Source organism: Leucoraja erinacea, chromosome 27, assembly GCF_028641065.1.
Source record: "Leucoraja erinacea ecotype New England chromosome 27, Leri_hhj_1, whole genome shotgun sequence".
Taxonomy (NCBI): Eukaryota; Metazoa; Chordata; class Chondrichthyes; order Rajiformes; family Rajidae; genus Leucoraja; species Leucoraja erinaceus.
Window position 1 is genome coordinate 20874230 of NC_073403.1, and position 26051 is coordinate 20900280.

Below are 26051 nucleotides of genomic sequence, written 5' to 3' on the forward strand. Positions count from 1 at the left end.
TTCTCCTCGCTGCCCCGCACTCTCTCTCCCCGCTGCCCCGGGCCCCGCACTCTCTCTCCCCGCTGCCCCGGACCCCGCACTCCTTCTCCCCGCTGCCCCGGACTCTCTCTCCCCGCTGCACTGGGCCCCGCACTCCTTCTCCCCGCTGCCCCGGGCCCCGCACTCCTTCTCCTCGCTGCCCCGCACTCTCTCCTTCTCCTCGCTGCCCCGGACCCCGCACTCCTTCTCCCCGCTGCCCCGGACTCTCTCTCCCCGCTGCCCCGGGCCCCGCACTCCTTCTCCCCGCTGCGGATCCAATCTTTGGCCGGAAGCAAGAAGGCGGGAGCAAGAAAGCGGAGCAAGATGGCGGAACAAGATGGCGGAGTCAGCTTGCTAAAATGTGTCCTGTAATCACCCATGAAACCGCCCATGAGCGTACCTCACGTTTGCGTGAGAGTAACCTATCTTGCTTCGCTCTAAGATCTTTGGACACCACTGTGGTTGGATGAATCACAGATGGGGATGAGTCAGAGTAGAGAAGTGAGATTGACCGACTGACCAAATGGTGCCAGCACAACAACCTGGCTCTCAACATCAGTAAGACCAAGGAACTGATTGTGGACTTTAGGCGGGGAAGGATGAGGACCCACAATCCTGTTTATATCAACGGGACGATAACTTCAATTTCTTGGGCGTGCATATATCAGAAGATCTTTCCTGGATCCAGCACACCGATGCAATTGTAAAGAAAGCACATCAGCGACTCTACTTCCTGAGAAGATTATGGAGATTCGGCATGTCGAAGAGGATTCTCCTAAACTTCTACAGGTGCACGGTAGAGAGCATTCTGACTGGTTGCATCGTGGCCTGGTTCGGCAACTTGAACGTCCAGTAGCAAAAAAGACTAAAAAAAGTTGTGACCACTGCCCAGTCCATCACCGGCTTTGACCTCCCCGCCGTCGAAGGGATCTATCGTAGTCGCTGCCTCAAAAAGGCAGCCAAAATCATCGAGGACTCACACCATCATGGCCACACACTTATCTCACCACTGCCATCAGGAAGAAGGTCCAGGAGCCTGAAGACTGTAACGTCCAGGTTCAGGAACAGCTACTTCCCCACAGCCATCAGGCTATTAAACACAATGAGCTCTGAACTCCAAAAGACTATTATTATTATTTGTTATTTGCACTATATTTGTCATTTATTGAACTTCTTTTTTCTCCCATTATATACAATGTTTACATATTCACATATTCTGTTGTGCTGCAACAAGTAAGAATTTCATTGTCCAGTCCTAGACATATGGCAATAAAACACTCTTGACTCTTGACTTGATTCTTGACTCAAATACTAGAGGGCATAGCTTTAAGATGAGAGGGACAAAGTTCAAAGGAGAAGGTACGGGGCAATGTTTTCCACAGAGGATAATGGGTGCCTGAACTGTGTTGCTGGAGGCATTAGTTGAGGCAGATATGATAGTGGCATTTAAGAGATGTTTGGATAGGCAGGGAATGGAGGGATATGGATAACATGCAAGTAAATAAGAGATGGTCTTGGCATCATGTTCGGCACAGACATTTTGGGCCAAAGGGCCTGTTCTCATGTTGTACTGTTACATGTTTTATGTTCTACCCTTGAGTACATCCTTCAGTTTTTCCCTCTGTCTGATTGGTGACAGAGCTTGAAAGAGATTGTCTCAGGGCATTGGTGTAGGGCATGTGTGTCAGGCGCAAGTAATATTAATGTGATCCAAAAACCAAGAAGTTTTCTAACCTTGATCTTCTTCGCTGATCTTGCCATTGGCTATGAAGTGGGAAATAGACTGCAGCTAATTTTAACACAATCTCTCCAAATCTTAATGTGTAACAACTTTTCAAAGAAACATTTGAAAGAATCGTGAATCATTTAGAGAAATGCTTTATTCCACACTGTGATAAATTCCAGAATATATTTTATTTTTCTGGCAATCAAGTATTCTGAGTCGAAGGAACCACTTTATGTTGTCTGTGGGAGCCATAAAAATGCAACTTATATTGAACAGTATCTTACGGTAGTGAGAGCACCATAAATAATGTTTATTATATTAGAGTTATTGTGTGGAGTATTGATCAAAGAGGATATTTATGAGTTCTTATCACGGATAGCCATAAAAACAGCTATATTTGGCATGTTGGTTCTCGTTGAATTATTGACATGGTCAAAGAAAAATTCCTATAGGGCTTGCTTGCCTGAAATCCTTATTATGTCCATTATGGTTTTCCATCCCTTCTCGCAGTTTGATGATATTGCAGCATCTTGTAGGCACAATAATCCAAACATTAAAGGCACGGTGGCGCAGCGGTAGAGTTGCTGCCTTACAGTGCCAGAGACCCGAGTTTGATCCTGACTACGGGAGCTTGTCTGTACGGAGTTTTATTGTTCTTCCGGTGACCTGCGTGGGTTTTCTCCAAGATCTTTGGTTTCCTCCCACACTCTAAGTACGTAGAGGCTTGAGGGTTAATTGGCCTAGTATAAATGTAAATTGTCCCTAATATGTGTAGGGTAGTATTAATGTACGGGGATTGCTGGTCGGTGCGGAGTCGGTGGGCTGAAGGACCTGTTTCCGCGCTGTATCTTTAAACTAAACTAAACTAAACTAATACCTGATCAGCCATGATCATATTGAATGGCGGTGCAGGCTCGAAGGGCCGAATGGCCTACTCCTGCACCTAATTTCTATGTTTCTATGTTTCTGATGACTGGTTCAATGAATCTCAGGATATGATAATCAAACCATGTTCTCCTATTGTATATTTTTGTTGGCTGCAATTACCACATTCTCCGGTTAAACACTCACTCAAAAAGCAATGTAAATGATCAGCTCATTATTTCTTGAAAGCTTGTTGAATCGTGCCATGAACACATTGACAACTGTATTTTTCCTAAAGTACAAATGTGACTGCAGTTTAAATAAAGGATTTTTTTTCCGGTAACATTTCACCATTGTAAAGTGACTGGCACTATAAAGGGCCTGTCCCACTTAGGCGATTTCTTCGGCAACTGCCAGCGACTGTCACCGTCGTAGCAGGCCGCCAAAAAAGCGGCGACTGGAACCCCCTATACGACAATGTGTACGACAAGCTACGACAACCCACCACCTAGTCGACATCAAGCTACGGCAAGCTACCGACAACCGGCGACTCATTAGGACGTCCACCTATGACCACACCTACGACAACCTACAACCACACAGGCGACAATCTACGACAAGCAAAGTCAGCTTATGTCCACCCGCAACAAGCTACGACAAGCACCAACCCTGTCGGCGACAACTGAAGACAACTGAAGACATCTGAAGACAATTCAGTCGCCAGTACCTGTTGCCGGTTGACGTAGGTTGACGTAGGTAGTCGCCAATGGAATTCACCAAAATCAGCACCCAGCGACAACCAACGTCACCTGGCGACAACCTGCGTCATGCTGGCGACAACCTACGACAGCACCTACGACAGGAGAAGACAAACTATGTCAAGCCCACAGTCAGCAAAAAGTTTTGAACATTTCAAAATCCAGCGGCGACCGGAAATACGTTTCGACTGTTTAGGCGACTTGAGGAGACTACTCACAACCATAGAGGCGTCACCCCGCGACCATGTGAAAACAGCCTAGTCGCCTGTAGTCGCCAAAACAAAAGCCTAAATGGTATAGGGGCTTTAGGGCGACACAGTGGGGCAACTGGTAGAACTGCTGTCTCAGAGACAGAGACCCTGGGTCTGAAGAAGGGTCTCAACTTGAAACATCACCCACTGTTACTGTTACTCCAGCATTGTGTGTCTATTCTCGGTTGAAAACAGCATCTGCTGTTCCTTCCTACAACATTTACCCTGCTTCCATGCTGTCTGCATGCAGTTCGCATGTTCACCCTCGTGAATTTCCACTGGGTGCCCCAGTTCCTTCCCGCATCCCGAAGGCATGGGGGTTTTTAGTTTAATTGGCCTCTGTAAATTGCCCCTGCTGGGTAGGGAGAGTATGCAAAACTGGGAAAACGTACAACTAGTGTGAATGGGAGATTGATGATCGATGGGCCGAAGGGCCTGTTTACGTGTTGAATCTTTAAATCAATATGTTGAATTTCCTTAACACCTGAAGGCAGAAGTAAATGATTGCTGCATGTTGTATAGAAGATGTTTTCATCTTGGGATGACTGCTTGCAAATTCAGGAATGGAGGCATGGCATGTCAGGCATTACCGAATCAGCTTAACATGATGTAAGGCCTTTCCTTTGCATGAAGCACCTCAGTAGAACACATAAAGGAGCCCAGGTTACCTAGAGCCATGGCTGTGTCCTGATGGGAGGATTGAAGGGGATACAGGTTAATTGGTATCAAGTGGAGGCAAGGAAGATGGGTAAATCAGAAGGGGGGTTGAGAGTCATCTGTAAGTGCCACTGGTGCATTGGCCAGCAGACACAGCGAGTAATCGGAAATAAAAAAAGTCCTGGACTTCCATAGAGCAAGATAGAACAACACAAAACAGTACAGCACAAGAACAGGCCCTTCAGCCCACAATGGGCTGACATTAAGCAGGGGTGGCAAAATGGTGCAGCGGTATTGCTGCCTTACTGTGCCAGAGACCCGAGTTGCGATTGCCGGTTCTGTCTATGGGTGTTGGCTGTGTGGAGTGTCTACGTTCTCCCTGTGACCGCGTGGGTTTTCTCTGGGTGCTCTGGTTTCTCCCACACTCCAAAGAGTTTGCAGGTTTGTAGGTTAGTTGGCTTTGGTAAAATAGTAAATTGTAAATATTTAAGAGGGAGTTAGATGTGGCCCTTGTGGCTAAAGGGATCAGGGGGTATGGAGAGAGGCAGGTACGGGATACTGAGTTGGATGATCAGCTATGATCATATTGAATGGCGGTGCAGGCTCGAAGGGCCGAATGGCCTACTCCTGCACGTATTTTCTATGTTTCTATGTCCCTAATGTGTAGGATAGCGCTAATGTAAGGGGGTGATCGCTGGTCGTCGTGGACCCGGTCTAAGTCTAAAGTCAGGTTAAACTATCTCATCTGCCTGCACATGATCCATATACTGCCATTATCTGCATATCCATGTGCCCACCTGAAAGCCTCTTAAGAGCTCTCTCGTATCTGCCTCAACCATTGCCCCTGGCAGCGTGTTTCAGGCATTCGCCATCTGCACCTTTAAACGTTACTCCTCTCACTTTAATTCTCTGCTCTCCAGTCTTTGACATTTCTATCATGGGAATAAGATTCTGACTGTCTAAATATCTATGTCCCTTATAATTGTTTACACTTTTCATAGATATTGAATTGCTTGCAAACAAAGATTGTTGGGTTATAATCTGCTTTCTTGGCAAATGTTTATTGGATACTTTTGCTCCGATTTCATCACTCAACAAATATGAACAATAAATAAAAGTGCTCAATAATGACAATAAAGAGAAAAGAGAGAGAGAGGAATCAACTTCTTTGTAAACTCCGACAACAAATTAACCAATTTAAAATATTAGAATTTGTGCTTGAAATAGAAAATGCCAACCAAAGTAAACTTAGTTGTTAACATTCGGATGTAGCATGAAACAGTTCACATTAGTGTCACAGTGCAACTAAAACGTTGGCTCAAAATATAGAAACAAGGAACTGCAGATGCTGGCTTACAATAAAATTTGCTGTAGTAACTCAGGCAAGTAGGTCAGGCAGCATCTCTGAAGAACATGGATTGGTGACGTTTTGGGTTAGGATCCTTCTTTAGACTGATTATAGTGGGGGGGGGGAGGGGGGGGGCAAAGAAAGCGAGAGGAGTGGAGGGGCACAGGCAAAACGTGGCAGGTAATAGTTGAGCACATGACTTGTGAAGGGTCCCGACGGAAAAAGTCATCCATCCATGTTCTCCTGGGATGCTGCCTGACCCGCTGAGTCCAACTCTTTGTATCCTTTAATCTTCAGCTCACGCATGTGTGTGTATAAACAGCCTCACAGTAGATAAAATGGGGAAACCCCTGAGTATCGCAAGATTTGCAATGTTTTGTGTCAAAAAACCTTTGTGACGCTTTCTCCCGGTGAAGAATCATTAACATTCACATTGGTGAAGTGGCTCATTAGCTGCTTCATGGATTCATCGGATTAATTTCTGCAGCTATGCAAAATAATGTAGGGCAAATTAAAATAAAATGCAAAATGAGATTGTTACTCACTAAAAATCTTCCCCTTTTGGCCTGAATAAATTAATGTTGAACAAAACAAAGTACAGCTCTGGTGTAGATGCGAAAGCAGAACAGATAGCTGCCAGCCACAAATGATTAAATGGAAAACCAAAATGTAAATAGTCTGTACAACTGCAGAATGTGGGATCAGGCTACTTTGAAAGACCCCAAGAATATATATACCTCCAAATATTGACGTCAGCACAAAGTATCAGTGATGGTGATTTGAAACCAAAATACACCAAAATACAATGAGGCAGTATTAAAAAAATGTAACCTTCATTAAATGTTAACATAAATTTAGGCCATCCAATTCAGGCACAGTGGCGCAACAGTAGAGTGCCTTACAGTGCCAGAGACCCAGGTTCAATCCTGAGTACGGGTACTGTCCGTATAGAGTTTGTACATTCTCCCAGTGACCACGTGGGTTTCCTCCGGGTGCTCTGGCATCCTCCCACTTCCCAAAGACATTGTGTTTTTGATTTTTTGTTTTTGGACTGAATTCTGTTTTTAATTTGTGTTTCTGTGATGTCTTTATTATTTATTTTCCGATTATATGTTTATATTCCTGTTAACCTATGTAAGGTGTCCTTGAGATGTCTGAAAGGCGCCCAATAAATAAAATTTAATATTATTATTATTATTATTATTATGTTGGTTTGTTGGTTAATTAGCTTTGGTAACAATTGTAAACTGTCCCTGGTGTGTAGGATATAGTTAGTGTATGGGGTGATCGCTGGTCGCTGTGGACTCAGTGGGTCAAGTGACAGTCAAGGACTATCCTATCGGGTGAAACACTGGACAGTAACTCTCGAATGTCTAAACTCCTCAGGAAATTGATATTTCTTTTTGAGAAGACTGTTAATAACACTGTGTGGATTCCCTATTTATTAATAGAATCACATCTTACAATAAGAATAAGCTTATCCTAATGCTTTCTTTAAAAGCATGGGGGCTAGGCCTACCCAGCCAGCAGCTGTCTATCTTTTTATTGTTTATATTCAGTGTTTTGTTGGAGGTCTTTTTTTATGTGGGGGTGGGGGGGGGCGATTGTACTTTAAAAACCTGGAGCTTTTCAGAGCCAAACCCGTTTCCCAGCGGGAGCGCTGTCCTGTGGGGACCGCCCAGAACCTGGTGGGACAGCCATTGTGGGGGGCGATGCCTTGCTATGTGTTGAGCTAAGAACCGTCTCGCGGAGCTGCGGGATTGGTGTTTATGGGAGCCTGGATCTAGATGAATATTTTTGTTTCGGAAGCCGCGGCCTCCAGAACGGAAGCGGCCGTTCCAAAGTTCCCAAGCCGCTGGGAGGACTCTCCCGATGCCGGAGCAACATCACCCGGCGAGAACGGCCAGGAACATCGGGCCTCCATAGAGGCATTTCACTTCACTGGACACTTGGGGGAGCCATGTATGTTCTATGAATGTGACTAATAAAATGGCACCTTTGATACCTTTGATACCTTTGATACCTTTATAGAGGCTTTAGACAGGATTCACTAGAACAATACCACAGACTTCTGTTTCGTGACGAAAAGGTAGCTATTTTCTCCAAAGCCAATAATGTTATCATGAAATGTGATTATAATCACACATATGTCGAATGGAGTAAATTAGAGGGTAAATTATTGACAGGGGTGTTAAACACCAACAATTAATTTAAGGTTGACACAAAACGCTGGAGTAACTCAACAGATCAGGCAGCATCTCTGGAGAAAATGAATAGGTAATGATTTGAAACCCTACTTCAGACCCGAAACATCACCCATTCCTTTTCTCCAGAGATGCTGCCTGACCTACTGAGTTCCTCCAGCATTTAGTGTCTATCTTTGGTGTAAACCAGCATCTGCAGTTCCTTCCTACACATTGATGTAAGGTTAATGGTCAATGAGGATACATGAGGGAAAAGTAAATAGTCATGACCAAGTAACAGAAATCTGGTAGGTAGGGTCTGTTTGGGGGTTTGAGGGGTGGGTTGCTGGGAGTCAAAGTGTACTTGTCCTCCGATAATTATCAGCTACATTAACAATACATGAGTGTACGTACAGAGACACAGCATGGAAACAGGTTCTTTGGTGACCTGTGGGTCCAAGCCAACCATTAAGCATCCATTTTGTGTCAAGCCAACATTAGTCCCACGACAATATGTGTTGATATATTGATCAATTTAAAGTACACCAACAAAATTTGATTAAAAATTCCTTCACATACCACCATCTGGAAGTTACCTTATAGTACAGTTGAAATATAGTTGAATGATAACTTTTAAAAGGAAGAGGAGAAATGTCAGAAGAATGAAACATAAATTGCTCTGGAGTAAGATCAGAGAAGTGGGTCAAATCTTATACTCCTTTCAAAGTGCTGGCATGGGAATATTGGGCCGAATGGCTTCCTTCTCAGCTGTTTATCATTCTATCAATGTATAACTTAGAGAAACAAACTTAGTCAAACTGCTGCGTTGAATTGAACTCTCACTGACCTTAAAGACCTGCACCGTTACAGGGTACAGCTACGGAGATCCTCGTCCACGAAAGGAAGAAAAGCAGAGAAGGCAGCCAACAGACTGTCCACAGGCAGCAGGTAAGGTCAGGCTGTTTGTTATTCAGTGAATTGCACGTATCTCCTCACATAGCTGAAGGATACCGAGTCATAGAGCAGTACAGCACGGAAACAGCCCCTTCGGCCCACCTTGGCCATACCGACCTGACAAGCTGGGATACTGGGCTACTCCCATTTGCCTGTAATTTGCCCAGATCCCTCTAAACACCTTCTATCCATTTATCTGTCTTCTTTTAAAAGACGTAATTATATCTGCTTCCATAGGTTTCTCTGACAGCTCATCCCAAAATATATTCCACAGTAAGTGTGCCTCAAGATTTTCACACAAGTTTACTGATTATTAATAAGCATCCATTTTGTACTAAACCAACATTGATTTCACTACACCATGTGTATGATCTATGTGTCATTGATATTATTGATTATTGGTTATTGTATTATTGATTATTGTGTAGTTCTTGTGTTAAAAGGCCTGCAAGTATGAATTATTAATCAGATCACCAACTCTCTGGTGGTGTGTTCAAGTAGACTTCACCACATGGCCTTCCACCACCAATAATCCCAACCCTTCATTATATGTCTAGCTTTACAACCTTACAACTTCCTTGGGAAATTAGTGTCCAGTTTTTTACCTGACAGCATAGTCCATGGCTGTTACTCAACCTCCCTGCCCTTCTGTTAAAGAATGAATAATGGAAATGCACAGAATGAACAGACTATTAGCACCACTGTGATAATATTCTCAATTGCTACTATCAATAACCAGGAGATTACTGTTCATCGAAAACAGTCTTCAGGGCCATGCTGGAGATGGGAAATCCAATTGCAGCGGGATGTGTAGGGGGGAGGTTGATGAGCCTGAAGAACGTTCCCGACCCAATATGTTCTCCAAGGATGCTGCCTGACCTGCTGGGTTACTCCAGCACTTTGTGTCCTTTCTTTATAAACCAGACACTGCAGTTCTGTGTTTCTACCATTGGTTGGTCTGCTATTTGCGACTGCACTCTGCCCAACTATGACTTCTCTGCTGGCGGGTGAGGTGGGCCACACAACAGCCCCTTTGACCATAAAAAGGCAGAAATAGATGTACATCGAATTGGCATTCGGTGGAGTCTTGCTTTAAAATTGAGTATCAAGAGTCAACAGAGTCAAAAGAGTCAAGTGTGTTTAATTGTCATATGTACTGGCAGTGGAACAATAAATATCTTACTTGCTTTATGGGCCCATTAATGCAATAGCACAATAAATGAGCAATGATCAATAATACAATAAATTAATAATCAGTAATATTTGGTAACCTGCCAATAATATTGCAAAGTCATAGTCCATAATGCAACCAAGACAAAGTCCATTATCGATCACAGTTACTGAGGTGGGATTGTGGTTAGTGTTGTGCCGTGTTCGAGAGCCTGATAGTTGCCGGAGGAATCTGTTCTTGAACCGTTCTTGAACTTCATGGTTCTCAGGATCCTGTACCTGTGTTTTTAAACTTCGTAAGGAATTCCGCCCATGATATTATGAACTGGAAATAAAATATATTTGATGTGTAGTACAGTTTTAAGTCTGGAAAGGGAAAGATTCCAGCAGGTTGTTGGTTTCCCTGTTGTTTGTAATTTATGTTAGTGATTTGGATGTAACTTTGGGTGGCATGGATTGTAAGTTTACAGGTGACAAGCACATTGGTGGGAATGGACAATGAAGAAGTTATCTACAATTACAATGGGATGTTGATGAAGTGTGTCCATGGGACAAGGAATGGCAGATGGAATTTAATTTGGGTACATGCAAGGCATTGCTGTTCAGTTGAACAAACCAGGTTGGATTTACGCAGTGAATGGTGGGGAGTGTTATACAACGGGGCCACCTTGGGATGCAGGTACATAGTTCTATGAAGATGGCCACATAGATGGGCGGGGTGATGAAGAAGGCATTTCAAATGCTTGCCTTCATCAGTCAGGGTAGTGAGTACAAGAGTTGGGATGTCATGTTACAGCTGTTCAAGATGTTGGTAAGACCACATTTGGAGGACTGTCTACAGCTCTGGTTGCACTGCTATGGGAAGGATGTTAGCAAATTGGAAAGGGTGCAAAAAAGATTTACAAGGATGTCAGAAGGTTTGGCAGAAGGAAAGGCTTGGCCTGTTTTCCATACAGTATAGAATGCCGAGGGGTGACCATATAGAAGTAGATACAATCTTGAGGGTCAGAGATAAGGTGAATGGTCATAATCTTTTCCCCAGGGTGGGTGAGTCTAAAACTAGAGGGCAGAGATTTGAGATGACAAAGGAAAGATTTAAAAGGTCCCTGAGGGGCAACATTTCCACACAGAGGGTGGAACATACATGGAGTGAGCTCCCAGAGGAAGTGTTGGAGGAGAGTACATTTAATAGACACTTAGATAGATAGGTGGACAGGATAGGTATGGAGGGATATGTGCTAGGTGCAGACAAGTGGGTCTAGCTTGGTTAAGCAATGTAGTGTGATGGGTCGAAGGGCCCGCTTCTATGCTGTGTAGCACTATGACTATGTTCTTTGATGTTGCCAATTAAGTAAATCAGTTGAGATGGGTGGTTTTAAGAAGCAATGTGATTAATTATTTATATGAAGTACGCTATCACGTTTGTAAAGAATAACAGAGAAGCTTATACTTATCCTGAAACAGAAGGAGGCATTTCAGCCCAGAGGGTCTGTGCCAACTCACTGAGGCAAATCCCATTAATCCTATCACTTCCTCTTTACTTCCCAGTACTCCAGCAACATATTCACTTAAACATAGCCATCAACTCCCCTTTGATTGTTTTTGCCAATAACCTGCACTAACATTGACACTGGCACCCTCATTAAAAAACCAACACTTTAAACCTCCAGTGTTTGCCAGCTGCCAGCATTCATTTCCAGCCCCACATGTTGAAGCACACAAACTGTTTGAAATGCAAATCAGATTAGACAGCATTTAAAAGAGCTTGGAAGAGGTTTCAGTGGGAGATTGGATTGAAACTCATCTCTTGTTTTGATTTGTTTTGAATCTCCCTTAAAACCAATTAAAGCTAAAACGCGATGGTTTAAAATAGTTAGGTGACCAATTAAATTTCCGGTCTAATTTTAGACCGACAGAGGTCCCAGGGCAGGGAAAGTTGTGATGAGATGGCATTATTTGTCTTTGAATGCAAATTGCATGTCCTGGACGTATTAATTAAGGGCATTTAAAAACATTTCCGTTTTTGCATAAATTAAATGCGTCTTAGCTGCCATTCCCACAACTGGAAATTGGATTCTGACACTCAATTGGATTCTGACACTGTGCTGAGTTTCCTGCAATAACTTCTGTTTTCATGAAAAAAATGGCTATAAACTTTTCAAAACATGTTTTGAAATTGTATGCTCTCAAATTCCACCATCTCAGTAAATGCCTCACTGTCAGCTCCACCTGATTATCTCGTGGCCTTTCTTCCCTTGCAATAACACAGTAACTTAATAACTCTAGGACCTAATAAATTAGCCTAATACATTTAGGGAGGAGGCCATTCTCAGGCCTGCTCCACTGTTTAATTAGATCACGTCTGGTCAGTACATCAACCCCCATTTTTAGCTCCTATTTCTTTAACAACTGGCCATTAAAACTTTATGTACTGAAGCAAAATAATGTGGTTTGCCAGTAATTCTTAATAAAATCAGAAAATGCTTAAAACATACAGACGGCCTGTCTATGAATTGAAAAAGATAGTTAATGGCCTGGCATATCCATTGGTTAGTACCAGTGGCGCAGCTGGTAGAGCTGCCGCCTCAAAGCGCCAGAGGCTTGGGTTCGATCCTGGTCTCGGATGTTGTCTGTGCAGCATTTGCACATTTTCCCTCTTACAATGTGGGTTTCCTCTGGGTGCTCCGGTTTTGCTCCCTCATCCCAAACGCATGCCGTTGTGTAGGTTAATTGGCCTCTGTAAATTGTTCCTAGTGTGTAGGGAGTGGATGTGAAAGTGGGATAACATAGAACTAGTATGAACGGGTGGTTGATGGTCAGTGTGGACTCAGTGGGCCGAAGGGCCTGTTTCCGTGCCCTATTTCTAAACTAAACTAAACAATTCACTGACCAAGCTCAATACTAGGTTAGGTTTATACTTGTCACCTGTACCGAGGTACAGTGAAAAGCTTTGTTCTGCATGCTATCCAATCAGATCAAATAATACTATACATCAACACAATCAAGTCAAACTCAGGTACAATAGGTAAAGCAAAGATGAAGATACAAGAGTTCAGAATATGTGCGGATTTACAGGTAAAAAAGAGATTTATAAGAGTAGGTAGACTAAAAATGCTGGAGAAACTCAGCGGGTGAAGCAGCATCTATGGAAAGAAGGAATAGGCAACATTTTGGGTCGAGTCTTCTTTAGACTGATATTGGTGTGGGGGGGGGGGGGGGCGGGAAAAAGAAAGGAAGAGACGGAGACAGTAGGCTTTGTGGGAGAGCTGGGAAGGGGGAGGAGAATGAGGGAGAAAGCAAGGGCTATCTAAAATTAGAGAAGTCAGTGTTCATACTGCTGGGGTGTAACCCACCTAAGTGAAATATGAGGTGTTGTTCTTCCAATTTGCACTGGGCCTCTCTCTGGCAATGAAGGAGGCCCAGGATAGAGAGGTCAGATTGGGAACGGGAATTGGGAGTTGAAGTGCTGAGCAATCGGAAGATCAGGTTGGTCGGTACGAACTGAGCGGAGGTGTTGGGCGAAGCGATCGCCAAGCCTGCGCTTGGTCTCGCCGATGTAGAGAAGTTGACACCTGGAACAGCGGTTGCAGTAGATGAGGTTGGAGGAGGTGCAGGTGAACCTTTGCCTCATCTGGAAAGAATAATTGGATCCTTGGATGGAGTCGAGGGGGGAGGTAAAGCGAAAAGTGTAGCATTTCCTGTGGTTGCAAGGGAAAGTACCTGGGGAGGGGGTGGTTTGGGTAGGAAGGGACAAATTGACCAGGGAGTTATGGAGGGAACGGTCTCCGCAGAAAGCAGAAAGGGGCGGAGATGGGAAGATGTGGCCAGTGGCGGGATCCCATTGGAGGTGGCGAAAATGTCGGAGGATTATATGTTGTATGCGACAGCTGATGGGGAGGAAGGTGAGGTCAAGGGGGACTGTCCTTGTTACGAGGGGGGGGGGGGGGTGGATGGGGATGGGGAGTAAGAGCAGAGCTGGGGGATATAGAGGAGAGTAGGTAGTGATTGTCCCAGATGATAGATGATCCTCCTCTGGGAAGATACATACAAAGAGTTGCCATGCTCCAGTGCTTACAAACATTAATGACTACTTAAAGCAATTAAACACATTTATACATCAGTTTGGCCAAACACCTACACAATCCTTGAAACTTACCTCCCTTCCAGCTCATTACATCTCTCCATTGGAATGCCAATACCTCTCTGAAAAATGTGCGTTGCTGTGCCTGATCTTTGATACTATTTCTTCAGTGGCCTGAAACCTCTGATTGCTCCACGACACAGCACTATTTCGCAATTCTACATCCCTTACACTAGAAATGGATCAGATATAGGATATGTCAGCAACCTGCGTTATCTATCTTTATCCCACTCCATCTTGAATCTAATCATCTTCATCCAGAGTTTGGGCGAGATTGATCTATGAATGAATGAATTCATTAATTAATACTTTATAATTTATTAATTCATAGAAACATAGAAAATAGGTGCAGGAGGAGGTCATTCGGCCCTTCGAGCCAGTGATCATGGCTGATCGTCCCCAATCAATAACCCATGCCTGCCTTCTCCCCATACCACTTGATTCCACTAGCCCCTAGAGCTCTATCTAACTCTCTCTTAAATCCACCCAGTGATTTGGCCTCCACTGCCCTCCGTGGCAGGGAATTCCACAAATTCACAACTCTCTGGGTGAAAAAGTTTTTTCTCACCTCAGTCTTAAATGGCCTCTCCTTTATTCTAAGACTGTGGCCCCTGGTTCTGGACTCGCCCAACATTGGGAACATTTTTCCTGCATCTAGCTTGTCCAGTCCTTTTATAAAGTTATATGTTTCTATAAGATCACCCCTCATCCTTCTAAACTCCAGTGAATTCATTGATCAATTTCATTCAAACTCTGGATGAAGATGATTAGATTTAATAAGGATAAGGACAGATAATCAAAGTTGTTGTCATATCCAATATCTGACCCATTTTTACATTGTTATTTTCTACATTTTTAAATAATAGTCCATTGCCTTTTCTAATTCACTAAGTTGACTTGTAAAGTCTCCTCTGGAACGACATTTATTTTCTAATTTACTAAGTTAATTTGTAAAATCTCCTCTGCCTCGTTGATTAATAAGGGGTAGGCCATTTAGGACTGGGATGAGGAAAAACTTTTTCACCCAGGGAGTTGTGAATCTGTAGAATTCTCTGCCACAGAAGGCCGTGGAGGCCAATTCACTGGATGGTTTCAAGAGAGAGTTAGATTTAGCTCTTAGGGCTAAAGGAATCAAGGGATATGGGGATAAAGCAGGAACGGGGTACTATATTTTAGACGATCAGCCATGATCATATTGAATGGCGGTGCTGGCTTGAAGGGCAGAATGGCTTACACCTGCACCTATTTCTCTATGTTTCTTTTTCTATGTTTCTATTATGCTTTCATTTTGCTCCTTGTTCTGACTCTCGCCTTTTCCTGTTTATAGGGAATCCTTTGACAGCCCTATCAGTATTCTGGCTTCAGCCAAGGCCGCAGTGCCACAGTTTGTGCCTTTCTCCTGGTTTACAGACAGCAGCAAAGGGTCCACCTCCTCCAGTGGTACAATGTCACCGACCTGCTCTCCGAGAATGTCCTCCCACGGGCTTTCCCCGAAAAAGTCTGCGTCCCAGGTAGGGCTGGAAAAAAATTGGTTAGGAAATGATCAAGAGGTTTACAGACAGATCAAAATACGCCTCCCTTAAAACTGCTGAAGGTGAATCTAAGTGTGGAAACAAGGAACTGCCAATGCTGGTTTATACCATAGATAGACACAAAGTGCTGGAGTAACTCAACGGGTCAGGCAGCATCTCTGGAGAAAAAGGATGGGACCCTTCTTCAGTCTGATGTCTCAACCCGAAACGTCACCCATCCTTTTCCTCCAGAGAAGCTGCCTGACCCGCTGAATTACTGCAGCCCTTTGTGTCTCTCAAAGGTGAATCTAATATTCTTGCTGGAATGGGTGAGAGTTGGAAGTTTAAGGATTGGTTCAGGATATGAAAAAGCGTATCATTGTGAGACAGACACGGGAACAAGCAAGTGGAAAAACTGCACAAAGATTTGTAAATTCTAAATATGTGGCAGATAATGGTTAGAGACATATAGAACCAAAGGCATTCAAGTTGCAGTTATGGTGTCGCTGTCAGTACCAATTAAATAGGAATTATGTTCGTGCAAATGTCGCAGTGGAGATTGCGTTTGAGTCTTTCTTCACTCCAGTTGGGGAAAACTTTGTGTCATTTTGATGTTAATGACTTCACTCCTGGCAGTGTGGTAAGTGCACGATGTATAGTGATCTCCCCCTCCACTCTTTTAAATGTAGAGATTTAAAAGAGTGGATCGATTGTAATGCGAGATTGCAGATCCACTTCTGTGACCAGCACACAATAAAGAGTCGCCTGGGTTGGCTGCCATTCATTTTCTAACGCTGGTGTACTCTATTTATATAGTGCAGGAATTTGCTGAATTTTCTATAACAGCAATGCCCAAACCTTCAGTCAAGTATAAAGACAGCAAGGTCAATTCCACCATTCTGATGGGTAGAAAGGAACTGTGGATGCTGGTATATACCGAAGATCGACGCAAAGTGCTGGAGTAACTCAGCAAGTCAGGCAACATCTGTGGGGAAAAGGATGGGTGACGATTCGAGTCGGGACCCCAGTCTGAAACATAGGCAACATAGAAACATATAAAATAGGTGCAGGAGTAGGCCATTCGGCCCTTCGAGCCTGCACCACCATTCAATAAGATAATGGCTGATCACCCTGAAGAAGGAATCCCGGACCGAAATGACATCCATCCTTTTTCCCAGAGATACTGCCTGACCCGCTGAGTTACTCCAGCACTTTGTGTCCATCTACACCCTTTGGATGGGGACATATATCAAGGATACTGGGTTCAAGTCTGCAACACTTTGCTTACAGGCAGTGTTGAAGTGCCTTTACTACACAAAATGCACAGGCACCTACAACAGCCATAGGATCAAAAGACAGACACCACTTCATCACCTCCTCATGTGCAATTAGGTTCGGACAGTATTGAACATCTCTTAATGAATGCGGAAAAAATATGAGCCTGACTTCCACCAACGTTAGAGCGAGCAAGTTGCTTTGCAGATAGTTATGACTTTGCATCAGTGTTTTACAAGCCTGAGAAAGTTTCAATATTATGTGGGCTCTGACATTGTAGACGTCAAACGTTTAAAATTGCCCGAGGAGCCTTTTCACAGCAAGACTTAGAATGGTGCTGCAGAACATGTCTAATTATAGTAACTGAAGCAATCATCGCATTTCTGGGCCCTCTGTGCAGAATACATCTAATCTCTTTAGAATCTAGTTAAAATTCTAGAATTTCGAACAATCAATTCGCAATCGGCAGATATATATAAATAGGAAGGGTTCAGAGCGCTATATGGGCAAAATGCAGGCAAATGAGACTAGCCCAGTATGCCAACTTTATCAGCATTGACAAGGTGGGCTGAAGGGCCTATTTCCCTGTTACGTATATAGCTCCCTGATTATGTCTAATATCTGTCTGCTACACACAGTGAAATGGTTTCAAAGTTGGGGCTATTGGACCAAGGTTGCTCCAGTCAATCAACCACTATCCAATTGGAAATATTGACATGCAAAACAGTTGATTTTCCATCTTCTATTTCCCCAATAGAATGTGCTGCTTTGGACTTGGAATGGCACCAGGAAGTCATTTTAAGGGCGAGCCACGTTTCCAAACTTGTTTAAAATGGCAGACTCACTCAATCCTCTCAGAAGACCAGAAAACTTTGGGCACCTCTCCTCCCAATGCATCCAATACAATACAATACCATATTGTTTATTGTCATTTGAACCTCAAATGAAGTTTAAACGAAATTTGGTTGCTGCAATCATACAACAAGAGAAAAACCAAGACACACAATTAACACAATTTACACAAACATCCATCACAGTGAATCACCTCCTCACTGTGATGGAAGGCAAAGTCATTGTCTCTCCCCTGTTTTCCATTCTTCTCCCGATGTTAAAGCCCCCGGCGGGCGATGGCAAGTCCCGCAGCTGTTAAGGCCGCGCCGGGCGATGTAAGGCCCTGCTCCGGGTCTTGATGTTGGAACCCCCGGCGGGCGATGGCAAGTCCTGCGGCCGTTAAAGCCACGCCAGGCGATGTAAGGCCCCATTCCGGGTCATTTTCAACCCCGCAATTTGGGCGGGAGAAGTTGCCATTGCGGGTGCTCCGAAAAGCAGTCTCCCACCAGGGACCCGCGAGCTCCCGATGTCACCATCCACCGGGCCTGCGGATGGAGCCTCCAAAGCTCCGAAGTCGGGTCGCAGCCGCGCGCCACCACAGCTCTCCACGCTCTGAAGCTGGCCAGCTCCACGATGGTGAGTCCGCAGGCTCCGCGACTGGAGCCCCCAGGTCGTTCCGGTTGGAGGCCGCTCCACGGTGCTAGGCCCCAACGACAATGGAGACCCGACAGGGAAAAGGTGGGGTCCCCCGTACAGGGAAGAAATTTAAAGTTTCCCCTCCTCCCCTCACCCCGCCCCCCACATATACACAGCTAAAAACAATATACAAACTACAACCAAAAATATACACTCAACAGGACAAAAATGGTTAAAAAGACAGAAGGACTGCAGAGGCCGCTACCGCAAGGCGCCGCCATCTTTACATTTACATCCACTTAGGTCTCCAGTTGAGACACCTTAATATATGACCTCATGAGCATTCAGTCATTTACAAAAATCAAATCTCTTTTGACGCTATCCGTGGCTTAGCTTTAGCTGGCTGAGGAAGCAGTAGAATGTAAACGGCTAGATCGAGCCGTACAACATAAAGCCAGTTAAGTGTGAAACATTGCTGCACTGAGCTGACCTTTACTGGACGAGTCTCCGTTAAATTCGCATGGAAGAAAGTTCCAGAACGGGCCTGAAATGACATCAACATTAATGAAAACTGTATTATTGATAGTGGTTTATTATTGTCACGTGTACTGAGGTATAGTGAAAAGCTTTTGGTTGCGGGTTATCAACTTAAATCAGATCATATTATATATGAGCACGATAATACAATCCACATGTACAAAGGTAGTCCAAAGTGAAAATACTAGAATGCAAATTATAATTTAATTGCATTGTGGCATTACAGTTCCAGAGAAAAAGTGCAATGTTTAGAATGAGGTAGATTGGAAGATCAGGACTACACCCTAGCTTATGAGAGGACTATTCAGTAGTCTTATTACAGAGGGAAAGAAGCAGTTTCTGAGTCTGGTGGTACATGCTATCAAGTTTTATGTATTTTCTGCCTGAGGGGAGAGAAGGGGGGATGACTGGGTTGAAAAACATCCTTAATTATCTCTCCATTGCCTGTATATCTATGTGTGTATCCAAAAGCATCTTGAATGCCCCAATCGTATTTTCTCCACCACCATCACTGACAGTTTGTTCACGGAACCCACCTCTCTGTGTGTAAAAAAACTTGCCTCTCTCAGCTTTAAGTTATGGTCTCTAGTTTAGTTTAGAGATACAGCACGGAAACAGGCTCTTCAGCCCATCGAGTCCGCACCGGACTATTTTACATTTACACCAAGCCAATTAACCTACAAACCTCTACGTATTTGGAGTGTGGGAGAAAACCAAATACTGTATCTCAGAGAAAACCCACACGGTCACGGGGAGATCATACAAACTCAGTACAAGCAAGCACCCGTAGTCAGGATCAAACCCGGGTCTCTGGTGCTGTGAGGCAGCAACTCTACCGCTGCACCACCGTGCCTCCCACTGGGAGGACTATTTGACTGGGAGGACTATTCTGACCGCTTCCAACTCCTTCGTAAACCTAAAATAATATTAAGGGTTCGCTGATGGTGAGGCCCCATCCAATGCCTTCTGATCCCATGCTAACAGCCGAAAAATGGAATAGCTATTATCAGGTTCCTTAAACGGCCTTCCTTTGCACCAATTTATGCTCGTAGATCAGATGTTAGGCTGTTTAATTTCAACGTCTGCAAAATAAAATAACACAGGAAGTTATTCCATTGAAAAACTAAAGAGAGTTTAATAGGAAATATGGAATCTACAGATGATGGAGTGAAATCAGTCACCCATTGATCTGGCTGTGCCAGGTGGTGTTACTGTTAGAGGGACATTAGAAGCCTCAGAACTAATGTTAGAGTCACACGTCATACAGCAGGGAAACAAGCGTTTCAGGGCAATATGCCCCTTCTCAGCTTGTTCAATTTGTCTGCATTTGTCCCATATCCCTCTAAACCTTTCCTATCCATGTAGCTGTCGAAATAGTGGTGGTAATATCAGCAGCTGAATTATATGCTTCAATGGATTTATTATTTGCTCAAATTAGGTGAGAGAAATGTCATTTTTTCAGCTAGTCTCACTGGTTTAATTTTACAACCGGAGTATGTCACCTTGGTGATTTCTGCAGTTAATGTTTTTTAATTAACCTATCAAACATTTTGTTAGTAAAAACAAAATAACTAGAGATTGGAGTGGAACTATGACCCAGAAATGAAAATGAAGTTAGTTTAGTTTAATGTCACAGTGAGCTCTACCAGCTGTGCCTCCCTTTTAATTGACACTTGATGCGTTGGAAGGAAGGTTACTCTGTAGATGTTCCACAATAGGCCTTCAATATTAAACAATTGCTTCCTAATCACATGCTGCACCATGGCCTCCTCGGTTTATAGAGTTTTACAGCATGGAAACAAGGCCTTGAGCCCAACTTGCCCACATCAGTCAATCCCATCTACGCAAGTCCCAGCTGCCTGCGTGTGGCCCATATCCCTTTAAACCTGTCCTAGCCATGTACCTGTCTAAATATTTCGTAATGTTACGATACTACCTCCTCTGGCAGCTCATGCCATACACCCACCACCCTTGGTGTGACAATCCCTCAGGTTCCTATTAAATCTTTTCCCCCTCACTTTAAACCTATATCCCTCTGGTTCTCGATTCCCCTACTCTGGGCAAGAGATTCTGCGTGTTAAAACCATGAAATGCATGTTATTTGCCTGCATATTAAAGAGAAACTTCAAACGCATCAGCCAGCCCTTACGTTCTGCAATATAAAACTTAAATAAGCCTCCAGCCCGTCCATTGCCAGTTACAATAGGTTGCTGTGATTTAATGTTTCCCAAGGTCTCACTGAAAACTGAGCGTTTGGCCAGCTGTTAGCCTTGGCAAAGTCAACATTCCTCACACTGCCTGGCATCTCACTCAAACTACAACACGGAGCTATTTTCGAACAGTTGAATTAATAATGTTTAAATATGCAGAATTTTAACCGAGAATGATTTATTTTTTAATAAAAGTTCCTGATTATACTTTTGAAGTATAAACCTGATCTACTTTTAAGTTATAAATTCCATGTTATTTATTCCTCATGAATAACTAAAATGTCAAACGTCATCTATCAGGCCTCAAACCTTACATCTTACAAATAAAACTCAGATAAATGACTCAGCCATCCATTAAATCCAGGTAAATCTGATTTATATAAACATAATTCCATTTTTAATTAACACAATATATAACTATCCAAACGATTTGTGCAAATTTCATAACATTATTATATGCAATGCTGCAACTGTGCTAACCCAATATAATCTAACTAGGCATTGGCTTTCTTTTGATTATTTTATGTCTCAGTTTAATATTCCCTTGAGTAGTAAATTATGCTTAGCTGGTTCTTTTTAAATTTCAAGTAAGGGCTGATTTAATATTTCCCTTTGAAAGTACTTTAAATATTCCAATGGGAGAGGAAGATGCCTTTGGAATTTTAAAAAAAAACCCAGTGGAGCCAGGAATAGGTCCTTTGGCCCACAATGTCCGCACCAAATATGTCGCTATCTCCTCTGCCTTCTTATCCATGTGCCTATCCAAAAGCCTCTTAAATGGCACAATTCTGTCTGCCTCGGTCACCATCCCTGGTAGTGTGTTGCAGTCACCCACCATTCATTATAAATAAACTTGCCACACACATCTCCTTTAAACCTTGCCCCATCATCACCCCAACCCCCCCAACCCCCTCCTCCACCCCCTCCCCCACCTTACTTAAAGATATCCTTAAAGTTACGCCCTCTAGTCTTTGGCATTTTAATCCTTGGCAAATGGTTCTGACTGTCCACTCTATCTATGCATCTCATCATTTTATGAACTTCTATCAGAAGAAGAACATTCCTCTTCTTCCAATACTCCAGAGGGGACAACCTCAAGCCAGCTTCACCATTCAATAAGATTGTTACTGATTTGATCTCGGCCTCAGAGGTCCGCTTTGCAGCCAGTTCAACATCTCAGTGAAAAGACTCACTGACTCAGCCTCCACAAATCTCTGCAGTGGGGAAGTTGAAAGAAATTTCAATCCATTTCTGAGTATGTTTGATCCAGGCAACCCCCAGAAAGCTCAAGCTGAAATGCTGCTGAGGTGTGTATCTTAGTTACTTAATCTTCCCGAGCCAGAAGGGCAAAGCAATAACTCTCGATACACTGGGGCATTCAACCCACGACCACTGTGGGTTCCACATGGAAAACCAATTTCTCTGCCAGATAAATTAAATCATGTACGAAATGTGTATTGATAAAATACAACACCCACCAAGGATTTGTAGCAAAGATTCTGCTGTAATAACAGAAAATAAAGGAAAACTGTAGCAATGTTAGCAGGAATAAACTTGCTACCTTTGGGAAAAGAATATGTATACATCTTTAGGCTTCACTTTGGAATAGCATACTGCTACAGAGAAATAATTCTATGTTTGGAGCAGAAAGAAAAGTTATTAGACATAGACATAGACAGAGAAAATAGGTGCAGGAGGAGGCCATTCGGCCCTTCGAGCCAGCACCGCCATTCATTGTGATCATGGCTGATCCTATTGATGCTGTCTTTACTGTGATGCAGGATGTATCTTTATGAAGATGTTTTATTGCTAGGAATACTAACTTATGATGTATTTTATGGTGGAATTTTAACTGCTGGGAATGCTGTTAAGATCTAATTGCACTTGACAACATTCGAACTACACATCCTTAGATAAAATAAACAGCACACTTGAAGATGATAAAAACTACCATCTGTAGAATAGTGGGAGCTTCAAACCAAAGTTCTATATTTTATTTCAGACTAATATGTAATGTATTCAATATTATTATAAGAATTGTATCTTGCTTTTGGCACATTGGCCTTCATCAGTTCAATAGAAGTTGGGAGGTCATGTTACAGTTGTATCAGACATTGGTGAGGCCAGATGTAGAGTATTGTGTTCAGTTTTGGTCACCATGATATAGGAAATATTCTGTCAAGCTGGAAAGGGTGCAGAGAAGATTTACGATGAGGACTTGAGGGCCGGAGCTATAGGGAGAGTTTTAGCAGGCTAGGACTCTATTCCTTGGAGTACAGGAGGATGAGTATAAGATCCTCCTCATTATTGAGGTGTATAAGATCATGAGAGGAATAGGTCAGGTAAATGCACAATGCACGTACTCCCAGAGTAGGGGAAACAAGGTGAAAGGGGTAAGATTGAATAGGAAGTAAATGTAAAGAGAATCCTGGTCCATTATTAGACACTAATTCATCATACATTGTAAATGATCTACTTCAACTTTTCAATATTATGATCATTATCATGTCTTCCTTCAATCCATTTTCTTGTTTGCATAAATGAAAGCAAAATAATTACATTGATTTGGAGAAAAGTCAACATGGATTTATTGGAATGAATATGTTCACTATTTTTGTACTGCCGGTGGAGACCCGGATGGGAGTGGATTTTTGTCTTAGTAACTATGCATTTCTGACAAATTGTGTACTTTCATTACAATTCTTCCAAATCCCATCCCTACGAAGTTTGTACGTTCTCCCCGTGACCTGCGTGGGTTTTTTCCAAGAGCTCCGGATTCCTCCTACACTCCATAGATGTACAGGTTTGTAGGTTAATTGGCTTGTTAAAATTGTAAATTGTCCCTAGCGTATGTAGGATAGTGTCAATGTGTGGCAATCGCTGGTCGACGCGGACTCGGTGGACCGAAGGGCCTGTCTCCGCACTGTATCCCTCAGCTAAACTAAACTAAACATGTGGCAAATCGGCAAATCTCCTCGCAATAGATTTATGTTGATAGTCCTAGCATATTCCACATGCAGTTTATCCAGGACATGTTTTCTGAGAACACCTGGGCTAACAAATCAATGTCCCAACCAACCATGGCCTACTGACAGATGAAAACCTTACTGCAGAATGGCTCCAAATCTTCATTTGTACATTAGTCCTGGCTGGACAATACTGTTAGAAGAAGCTGATGGACACCATCAAGAGTAAACCTTGCTGTTGACTGTTGGCCAGTAGCAGTGGCTGGGAAATCGTAATCTACAACTTGCAGCTTGAAAATCTTACTTTCACCATCTACACCCAAAACTTCAGGATGGAACCTAGACATCAACAATTACATTACGCTTTTTCTTTACAAAGTTAAAGCTGATAAAAAATAATTCCACATTTTTGCATCCAAGAAGTTGTCATTTCTGGTTTTGATGCATAAGGGTTCAGGGAAGCCAAAAACAAATTGTTATGCAAAGCAAAGAACAAAGGATCGCTCTTGTGTAAACTATGATTTTTCATCACAACGAAGGCAATTGGCACGCTCCGTTCTCTAATTGTACGTTTTGTTTCCACAATGATGCAGAGTCCATTCCCTATGACTTGCGTGTTGATAATGTCGATGCTATAAGTGAAAGCAGTGCTTTAGAACTATAAGATTGTTAAAACATGTTGTTGTGAACCAATAGAGATTCATTGGTTACATGGCACTTATGAGGATTAGGTGGAGTTTAGTTTAGTTTAGAAATACAACGCGGGAACAGGCCCAATGCTGTGATGTTGTTTCATGACTGACCGATGATGGGTACCTCCTTGGGTTCAACATGAGCTAATTTCTTAGCAATGGCCAAAATCAGCATTACTTGGGAAGTAGTCATTTGGAGTGCTCATGATATGGAAATCATGTTGGTTTGGTTTGGTTTAGTTTAATTTAGTTTAGTGTAGTTTAGTGTCGTTTAGTTTAGATTAGATTAGTTCAGTGATTCAACATGGAAACAGGCTCTTCAGCCCATCAAGTCCACACTGACCATTTGTTCACACTAGTTATATGTTATCCCACTTTCTGTTCTTCATTCCGTACACATTAGGGGCAATTTACAGAGGCCAATTAACCTACAAACCAGCACGTCTGGGAAGTGTGAAGTAAAACGGAGCACCCGCAGGAAACCCACACAGTCACAGAGAGAAAGTGCAAACTCCACACAAACAGCACATATGGGCAGGTGGGACTAATGTAAATGGAACATATTGGCTGGTGTGGGCAAGTTGGGTTTAGGACCTATTTCCACGCTGTAAGATTCTAGGACTCTATCTATGACTCTATGTCATTCGAAGTAAAATGCATTTTCAATCGCATTATTATGAAGTAAACACTGCTACACTGCTACACTGTTAAGAGCCTGTCCCATGAGCATGCGACTGCATGCGGCAAGCGCGACCAAACCAAACAAAATGACAGTTTTTGTTCAGTGGTCTAATTTTAACACGAGACTCTTCCGTGGTTCCTACGTGACAGTTGTTTATGGCACAATGTTTGAGCCGAGGGCATTGACTTGGGCTTGTAATGCAGATGAAAGGAGAACCTGATGCGATTGTTGGTGAGTTATTGCCTTCACTGAGACTACAACACTGTAAATAATTTAGGTATTCACCTCTGGCCTACTAACTGGGACATGTGGCAGGTTCAACATGATTTAGCAGATTTTGCAGACAGCTCTCGACTAAACTGTTAACAAAGCAGCACACTTTGGGTGAAGGCTGGCATTTGTCCAAGAAAATGTTTTAAAGTTTCTTTGAAATAAGTCATTTTTTCCTATTAGCTCTCGGTGCAGGAAAGCAGGAAGAATGCTGACCATTTGAACAGTTTCTTGAGCGGAGCTGGGTTAATCTTCCCTTCCTGCACCCAACATAGGCCTTCACCATATCACCATCTATATCTCTCATTTCCCATTCCCCTGACTCTCAGTCTGCAGAAGGGTCTCGACCTGAAACGTCACCTATTACTTTT

At 43.1% G+C, this 26051-nt stretch overlaps 1 protein-coding gene across 3 annotated transcripts in view; it reads left to right on the forward strand.

Moving 5' to 3' along the window:
- Positions 1-26051, forward strand: part of samd14 (sterile alpha motif domain containing 14) — a 119555-nt gene that overhangs the window by 69270 nt on the left and 24234 nt on the right. For all 3 annotated transcript variants that reach the window (XM_055657271.1, XM_055657272.1, XM_055657273.1), the window contains 2 exons: positions 8676-8753; positions 15398-15581. In XM_055657271.1, the coding sequence (XP_055513246.1) occupies positions 8676-8753; positions 15398-15581 (262 nt within the window). The remainder of the gene's footprint in view (positions 1-8675; positions 8754-15397; positions 15582-26051) is intronic.